This window comes from Homalodisca vitripennis, chromosome 7 (assembly GCF_021130785.1).
Source record: "Homalodisca vitripennis isolate AUS2020 chromosome 7, UT_GWSS_2.1, whole genome shotgun sequence".
Classification (NCBI taxonomy): Eukaryota; Metazoa; Arthropoda; class Insecta; order Hemiptera; family Cicadellidae; genus Homalodisca; species Homalodisca vitripennis.
Genome location: NC_060213.1, coordinates 104,737,975 through 104,747,763, shown reverse-complemented (window position 1 = coordinate 104,747,763; position 9,789 = coordinate 104,737,975). Strand labels below are relative to the sequence as shown.

Below are 9,789 nucleotides of genomic sequence, written 5' to 3'. Positions count from 1 at the left end.
CAGGTGTTTGAAAAGCAACACATCGTTTTCCACATTAGGAACAACAAACTGATAAGAATGGGAGAGCTCCATCCAACGTATGATTATCTTCAATGACGTTTTACGTTCTGTCTTAGAGAAGATCGACATTAGTAGATGGGTATGGAAGATATTTTAAAAGAAATTTAACCTCAAGTAACTATTTGGTAAAGTTAATGTAAAATACCTCCGTCCCTATATAATAATGCCACTTCGATAATATTACCACAAAAATCCTATAGAGTTACGCAAACCGACATAAAATTCAATGAGATTGAAATTGTTTGTAAATTTTAATTTCATAGCGTGTCATTCGAAATATATCGTGCTGGTATTTCGCTGACCCTCAGGGATAGATATATTATCGTCATTATGAAACTACGGTCTAAATTGCATAGTTATAGTTTGTATGAGTTCTTTAGCCGGTCTTAGGTAATAAAACGTTTCAAAATGGCCACGATTCGCATTTGGGAATATTTCTTATCTTGAGTATTTTACAAAATAAATCAAAATTTACACTTGTCATTAAATTTTAAATAGTTACAAGCAAAGTGTATGATGTATTTCAATAACTTTTAAGTTTTCAGGATGGTGGCAAACATTTGTAGAATTGAACCGTTATAAGTGAATATTGTTTACGAACATAATGCCGTATAAATTGTAACTAAATTAATTATGTTAACTGTTTTTACAGAGAAATGTATATGGATGTAAAAGGTTTTTACTAAGATTTAAAGACTATGAAACGTCAAAACTACTAATGTATCTTTAATTCAATATTTAGAGTTGACAGCCGCATGTGAAATCCACGTTTCTCCCGATTGAGACAGAATAATTTTGATCCTATCAACCCGTGTTGATTAATTCAGCCAGATGGTCACAGTCCGCCTAAGATTTCAAGATAAATAGGTTGGTATGCTCAAATTAAGCATTGGTAGCTCAAACATTTCAAACTTAAAGGTATCCATGTTTACATACATATTATATTTAATTGATGCTTTTGTATGTTTTGTTCTTTCTTTTAAGTTAGTAAAAGTTCCTTAAAGCCGTTGAGTACTTGAATTGCGAGTATTTATTTCAATACCAAACACAAACCTGATATAGGCAATACTTTACAACACTAAAATCCAATAATGTGATTTTCACTATTATCGAAACTGAAGTTGCCTATACAGAAATTCATGCTTTTCAGTATATTTTGCAAACAGGTGGATATTTATGAAAATGTGCAATCTTACCTGTCACTCAGATAATAATTACAAAGATTAAATTTCGTTATAAGCGAGATAAGGTATACGCTTACATTAATTGCTGTATACTTGTTCTTCTCCATAGATTTTATACAATTATAGTAGATATTGTTAATGCGTAAAATACAAGTAAATCTTTAATTGACCACTTTTCAATTTTCTAGTCATTTTGGATTTATGTTATTATTTCAGATATAATTAGGATCGTGTGACATACCATTTTTAATCTATTGTTTCTTATACGTTCAATTTTGAAAACTTTGCAAAAAGTTTGCAACGAGTGCAAGAATGCAACTTTCAAATCTGCAGCTGTTACTATCCAGAGTTTAGTAAGTTATTATATCAAATTGCTTCTAAAACATGAAACTTGCATTGTCAACTTTAAATGTTAATTAAAAATAAAATCAAGGAAATTTAAAAATGTAGTGTTATTGAGTGTTTTTAATTCAATTTAACATAAAAAATAAAAAATGAAAGTGTTCAATGCCTTTATCTGTTAGATAGTATTTAAAAGTTGGTAAGACAAACCCTATGCTACTTATTCAAAAGAAAGTCGTTAAATTGCTCTGTTCATAATTATTTGTTCAGTGGCTGTGTGTAAATAAAACAATAGCTGATTAAGTACGGCAAAGCAAACATTCAGTAATGAAATAACTTTTAGAAACAAGTGACTCACCTCGATAAAAAATTTAATTTTCAATCGCAAAGTGAAAATGAATTTATGTTACCAGGGTCTTATTTCTATGCAATTTTCACCATGTGAGTAACACAATAGCATTTAGGGTTCACTTGTTTAGAATTAGCAAAGTACAACTCAAGTGTTATGGCTGCCTAGTCTAAAGCTGAATAAACAAAAATTAATTTTTATTAAATAAAAACGTAATACAAATTAACAATTTAGAGCTTTTAATAACTTTTATAAACACTACATTTACCCTATTACGTAAATAAGTCTTTATACACTACTATTACAATTAATTCATATTAAATAAGGCTTGTCTTTGTATAAAATATGAGGTATCTTTAAATTAAAACATATAGCTAGGCATACTTTAAATTAAGTACAATGGGAGTTTAGTAATTTGAATACTTATTCTAGTGATTGCCACTGCCACTTGACGACTTGAAACGCTGAGACTGATCTCTTAGATCTTAATTTGTTTTAGTAATATCTTTCATAATCTTTTCTTATTAAAATATTTACATGAGCTTGCTAAATTATTGTATTGCCTGCTCGTCTTTCTGCTTCTCTATCTGCACTAAACGTGGAGAAAACTGACCTGCTTTTTTGAAATTTCCATTAAGCTAAATTTTTATATAAACAAAAGACATTTAGATGATGTTGAATGTGATTCCATGTGATTTAGCTGAGCGTTAGTGAACATTTTTACTTTATTCATACGGGCGACTATGATGGCAACTTGAAAAAGTTGGTTTTTAATACGTGCCATAATAACACACATGTTGTCTGATGAAATTAATATGGACTTACAATTTTGCATTTAAACCAAGTGAAACATAATGTGATGTAGGCTTACTCATATCTTCTTTTGTCACCTATAATTAAGAATGTAGTTTTATTCATGTGTATAGAGAAACGTGCAATTAGTAAAGTTGTGGAGAGTAGAAGTCACGCCTTTACAAATCTAAAGCGTCCTGGCAACGGATAAATGTAGGTATGATTAGAATCGATGAAGAAGATACTCATTGTGAATCGGATATACTTCCGAGTGCTCAAGAGTCATATTAAGCTCATTGGATAAAACTGAAACAATTATAGAACATATTATTTGTTTTAAATTACACTCTTTGAATAGGAAAGTAAAGACAATTTCTTAATCAGGGCTTGGATTTTAAAAGAATTAATGATTTAGAATAATCCTAAATGAATCAATAAGTCTGGCTGTACTTATAATAATATTAATATAAAATTTATCTATAATATTATAAAATTAATTAATATTAACTATATCTAAAAATATTATTATAACTAAAAAAATAAGAATATTTCCTTGGGACTGATTTGATGATAAATAAAAAAAAAATTGCGTTTTTAAATTTTTGGGACATTTCGAGACTGCCAATTTTATAATGTACACCTTAGCCTTGCAGTTTAAATACAGCAAATTTGGTTTGAATTGGTTCAATTTTCTAGTAATACACAATAGTGGTCGGAAACATTAATACCTCAAGTAGGTTGCAGCTCCAAGCTAATCAAATAAAGTACCGAACTGAACTAAATTAATCGATATCAGCGCTTTATAATATAGATTTTATCACAATGTAAAAAACACATGATTTTATTATAAAATTAATATTTATTTCATTTAATAAAGTATTAACATTTAACAAGGTTGGTAAAACATCAACTTGAGCAGTTTTACGTGAACTGAGCATGTTTTCAAAAGCACTAAAACTAAGTTTTAGTACTTGGCCTACACTTAGCTCCAAAAATATAAAAAGTAACCTATGCAATTTTGAAGTAAATGACGTAAAGATGAAAGTCAAATGATAGCATTTGATTTTTTGTGACACACTATCTCGAAATAGAATGTTTAAAATGTGTGTTTGGTGGGAATCCTATTTTGTGTTTCTTTAAGTCGTAGAAAACATTGTATTAAAAGTGTAAGAATTAATATGCATTTAGTTCGTGTATGTTTTGTTTTATAGTTTGTTTAATGAAATTAACTACTTGAATAAAACATCTCATGAGGTTTTCATGATAGTCTTGTGAAGTCAATATATCGATAATGTTAGTCGACATTCTGTTCGATTGTGTATGTGCCCCAATACGGAAATGCAGCCATCGCATAGTTATTTTCTCCAAATTCGGGATGCTATAAGAAATGTACGTACGCCTTTCAGCATCAATAATTGTGTTGTACGCTACTTATTTTTAGGACTTTAATATCAATTTCTTCAACACATTTAGAGAGAACTAGAAATCTGTGAAGTGAACCTGTAGAAACGAAGAAGGTGAGTGTTTGTGACATTTATGGTCTGAAAAGCATCAGTCAAATTTGCAAAACACTTCCTGACCTGACTGACGCATTCTCAAATATAAAATACGAGCCTGTTTTTTATAAAAATGAGTACTAAAAGGCTGAGTTCTTTTAATGCAATATTCTAACTTACATAATTTAAAAAGGATAATGTTTCAAGGAATCTTCCATTTAGACATATAAATATACAATGGAACTGTATAAACTTTGATTATTTCACATAAATACGTACAATTTGAAGATTTTCAAAGAGGAAGGACGATCATTTAAGGCAAACCGAGCGCATCTGTATCCCTGCAACATTCTATACTAACTGTATTTGGCGCTTAAGCAGGCAGTTTAGATGTGATTTCCCGGCTATGTTTGTGCGGTATTGGAGATAAATCAAGCAAGCCTGCTATTGTTTATACAATCTTACTACAGATATGTCAGTATTAATATTTCATCACATACATTGAAAAACATTATTGTAATATAGACTGCTCTGTAAATCTGGAAAATTTTACCAGATTGAAAGATATATATATATATATATATATATATATATATATATATATATATATATATATATATATATATATATATATAGTAATTTTCTTACTTTAATATATATATATATATGTAGAAAGATTACAAGAACATAAGAGTTGGCTTATCTAAGGTAATATTATTGAAATATACGTCTTTTCTTTAAGTTTGTGACATTCATATATGCTAGAACCAATAGTCGAAATCTCTGCTACACAAATGTTTATCGTAACTTTATTCTAGAGCGAGCAAGGTTTAGTACAGAAGTGCAAAGGTAGCTCATACTTTTCATAGTTACTGAAATATATTATTGCCCTACTTTCCACGTCAGGTGTGTAAAAAAATAACGTGTATGCTCTATTATCCAACTTTTTGAATGTTGTATAATATATTATAATATATAACTATAAAATCTAAACAACTATTTTGTGTTTGGCTTCAAACTTTGTTGAAACTGGCAGTTATAATAGGTATACTCGTACATGTATTGTTGTCACAACATCCAACTATCTGTTATTTATTGTTCTAAAGTATTATAAGACATCGTCGAGTTTTATTATATTGTGGTAATATAAGGATATTATATATTTTTAAATGTATAACAAGCACATGTTTAATGTCAATACCGTAAATACGAAGTAAACATAGCTTGTGCACGTTAAATATAATTATATTGCCAGAGTTCCCGTAGTAACGATGTTGTACATAAGTAATAACAAGTATGAATCATTCGCAAGTTTCTTGATATTGTAGTTGGCCAACTACATGATGGGGGAGACAGCTACACTTTTATTAGCTAATATATCGTTAAACGCATATTTCCCAATGTGAGCTACAACGTTCATGTTTACAAAACACTTTTAAGATGTATGTTCTGTTCAAAGTTTTTTAATATCTGTAAGTGTGCCGTATAGATGATTGTGTCTTTAATTTTCCTCTTAAAATCTATTTTGAGCCAATACGTCCTGAATATTTACACTTTTATTCTAATACAGCTATATATTATTTACTTATATAATTTCACTTTTTAACTTTTAGATGGTATATACATTTCTTAAAGGATTCATTATTAAAACGTAATCAATGTGTGTAGCCTAAATTGCTTTTACATTATAGTCTCGAATAGCGCGTGTAGTTTAACGCACCATGGATAAAATAAGCAATTATTCTATTGTGTACATAGTAGTGTACATATGTACATAGTATAACTTTTTATTTTTCTAGAAGTATAATAAACATGCCCAAAAAGTTAATATTTGTACTAAACACCCATATAAAATCTAGTTGAAGCCAAATAAAATAAAATTGAATTTCCTAACGTGAGATGCAATATTGACCTTGAAGTGATTCGTTTGTCAATATTTACCATAAGTTAACGGTTTAAACTATACTAAAAGTGGGAATTCAAGATATGCCTCAAATCATCATCACCAATTTTAAGGACAAAAGAAATAACAGTCAGTGCCCAGGAGGATATTTTTTTGTACTCTTAGGAAAAGTAGCTTATAAATTGCACTTAGTCTTGTAAGAACCTTTGCGCTGCTTCCGGAGTGACAGGATATTCAGGATGGGTAAGATTAAGGAGTTGGGGCTACCTCCTATCGAGATCCATGAGAAAGAATTAGGAGACTAGATCTCAAAGTCATGTCTCCCCGGAAAAGGGGAGGCCAGCTCTGAACCAGCCTCTCTAGTCAAAGTAAGCAGGGGGTGGCATCTTTTTGAATGATTTCGTGATCCAAACTTAGATGGAGCCCTTGAGACAGATGTGGACTCCAGATTCCATAATTAAATTTGTAGCAGTATCTGATTTCAGGCCCTGAACTAAGCAGAAGTTGAAATGGAGCTCAACACATTATTCGCGTTGAAACAGTCCTTCCCACCAAAGTTCATTTAACATTGGTTACCTATTAAGGTATTATTAATTGAATAGTTTATTTCAGAAACCCCCTAACCGACATTTTTTTTTAATTTGACTTTTTGTTAGAAAACTATAGTATTAGTATAAACACACAGTTTGGTGTAGAAACCCCTTATCTGTAACCTCTATAACCAACACTAAAATGCAAGTGAATATTCTGTTTAGTGCAGAAACCCCTCAAGTGACAACACTTGAGGGGTTTCTGAAACAAATAGGGGATAATTTAAATTTATGAGAAATGACAGTTGGTAACACTGAGCCAGTAGCATTTTCCCACTCATTCAGTTCTGGTCAGCTGTTGTTTGTTTGTTAATACTGCTTATTTAACTAACCTAAACCTAAACTTGTCAGAAATCTGAGTTAGTGAATAGTGATCACAGTTTTGTTTTATTAACTATACGTGTTTGTCACAATGAGTGAAAGTTCTGATGAGGAGCAACAACCACCAAGGAAGAAAAGAGGAACAACACGACCAGAAAGTTATAAACGTTATATCATACGTGATGCCAGAGTAAAGGGGGCAGGTTATGTTTCCTACAAAGGTAAGCAGGTGTCAAGTAAAGTGTTTACCGAGGATATAGTTTGTAAGTGTCCAATCAAATGTCATCGTAAGATAAACAATGAGTCCAAGAAAAACATTTGGAACTTTTTTTACTCCCTGGAAACAAAAAATGCTCAAGATGTCTACCTTCAAACACTTGTTGAGGCCAAAGAAATTGGTAGGCGTTCCAAATGTGGACAAAATATTGAATCAATGAGTGAAGAACCAAATGAGCTAATGGAACAGGACACTAGAAGTTTCAAGAGAAATCATACTTATGTTTATCATTTAAAAATTAACGGTTGTCTTATACCTGTTTGCAAAAGTGTGTTTTTAAAAGTCCATGGAATTTCAGCTGATCGTATGAAAAGGATTTGTCAGCTTTTGCTCCAGGAGAAAAGTCCACGTGACTTGAGGGGCAAAACCCGAAGTGGAAACGCCATACCAGGAAATATCTGTATACTTATTGATCAACATATAAAGTCATATGAAATAAAGGAAACTCATTATGGTGGTAAGCCAAAGAAATACTTAGATGCTCGGCTTACTGTCAAGAAAATGCATGAAATGTTTATAGATAAACATCCTGATCTAGAAAAAGTTGTAAAATACAACTTTTATTACGGCTACTTTAAGGAAAATTTTAATTTCTCATTTGGTCGTCCTCAAGTTGACGTATGCTGTCAGTGCGAAAGTTTTTCCAGTAAATTAAAGGATCCCCTTATGTGTGACAATGCTAAACGTAATGTTGCTGCTGAGCTAATTCTTCACAAAAGGAGAGCAAAAAAATTTTATCATTCCTTACAGTTAGCAAGTGAAGATACAAATGATGACACTGTTGCTATATGTTTTGATTTTATGCAGAACCTCCCCCTGCCCCACATACCCGTACAGGAGGTATTTTACATGAGGCAATTATGGGTAAACAATTTTTGTATTCATGATTTGAAATCAAATAAGGCCAAGATGTACGTCTATCACGAAGGGGAAGGAAACAAATCTCCCAATGAGGTGTGTTCTTTTATTTTTGACTATATAAAAACGGAGATCCCAGATTCTGTAAAACATTTGATCTTATTCAGTGATGGACCTTTCGGCCAAAACAAGAACAACACTGTAATTAGGTTTTTAATGAATTTGTGTGACAACTGCAACCTAGAGACAATCACTTACAACTTCCCAGTACGAGGGCACTCGTACTCTCCTTGTGATAGGGATTTTGGTTGTATAAAGCGTCTCATAAGAAAGGTAGACAGGATCTACACCCCTGAAGAATATAGAGAACTTATTTTGAGGGCTAGTAATACAGGCCGCTTTTCAGTTCACATGGTTAAAACAGATGAAATCTTGAATTTCAAGGACTGGTGGCCACTTTCTTATAAAAAGTCCACTTCTGCTTCTGATGAAACTTCAGGAAGGAATGTTCCGAAAAAAGACAAGGAGCCCTTCAAACTTTCAACATATAAGCAGTTTTGTTTCAGCTCAAGAACAAAGGGAAAAGTAGTAGTGAAACCGTTTATTGATGGTATGATTTCATCTACATTCACCTTCCTGAAATGTGATAAGCCTCCAGAACTACCAAATCAGCCGGCCTATCCCCAAGGAAAGGTAAGCCTAAACTTATTTCTTAAAATTTGTTCCACTAAAATTTAGACTAACTCCATGAGAATAATGTAAAGGAATGATAAAATTAGCAAACAAGTTTTTGTTATTTTATTTCTCATCAGTAAACTGCATTTTTTATAAAAAGTGGAATGGTTTCAGGTACCCATTAACAAGAAAAAGATACAGGATTTGAGAAAATTAACTGAGTACACGAGAGGTTATGAACATTTTTATAATGCAATCCTACTGTGGCCTACAACTGACTCTGAAAACCCTGAGGAAGTGGATCAAGGGTGTGAATAAGTTGCACTTCTGTCTTTTTATTTGCAAATAGATGTTTTCTCTGTAATAAATAATCATTTTTGACACTTGTTCAGTGTGTAATTTATTTTAACTACACCAAAAATACCATAAATAATATAAAGACAATGAAAAGTGTATATGGAACAACCATTTGGTGCAGAAACCCTTCAACTGATTTTTTTTAATAATTTTTTTTCTACAAAAATGTAATATGTAGAGAGATAAAAACACAACTAAGCAATTTCTAAATGTAGGTGGAACCAACGTAAAAAACCTAAGATAAAGAAAAAAAAATGTGTTTGTAGAGGAGAGTTTTTTATTGTTTTCCTAAAATTTACTTTTTGTTAGTTAGGGGGTTTCTGAAATAAACGATTCAATTGTAATCATAATTAGTTTTGTAGCAGGCTATTACTTAAAATACATCATTGGCCCTGTACTTATAAATGAGTTTTAAAACTAAATTTGTATTAGAACCTTCAACAACCATAATCCAAACTTGAAATTAACATCCATTTGTGTACTTCTCAAAATTATTATGGGTGAAAATGACGATACTGTAGAAAAAATATTATCTGCCAGCTCGTCTATAATGGCTGTTTTGTAACAGCGTTTATTAGTTAAAGA

General features: G+C 31.3%; 1 protein-coding gene across 1 annotated transcript; it reads left to right on the top strand.

Annotated features, from left to right (window-relative positions):
• Positions 1 to 7,108: 7,108 nt before the first annotated feature.
• Positions 7,109 to 9,234, top strand: LOC124366114. Its single transcript, XM_046822392.1, has 2 exons — positions 7,109 to 8,865; positions 9,022 to 9,234. Exons 1-2 carry the CDS (start codon positions 7,129 to 7,131, stop codon positions 9,163 to 9,165), a joined length of 1,881 nt encoding a protein of 626 aa, XP_046678348.1. The 5' UTR covers positions 7,109 to 7,128; the 3' UTR covers positions 9,166 to 9,234.
• The last annotated feature ends 555 nt before the right edge of the window (positions 9,235 to 9,789 follow it).

What these genes read in the sequence shown, in the direction of transcription:
- LOC124366114 (XM_046822392.1), top strand. Translation starts at nt 7,129, where the DNA reads ATGAGTGAAAGTTCTGATGAGGAGCAACAACCACCAAGGAAGAAAAGA. An exon ending in CGGCCTATCCCCAAGGAAAG is followed by an intron (nt 8,866 to 9,021) that starts GTAAGCCTAAAC and finishes GAATGGTTTCAG; the next exon opens with GTACCCATTAACAAGAAAAA.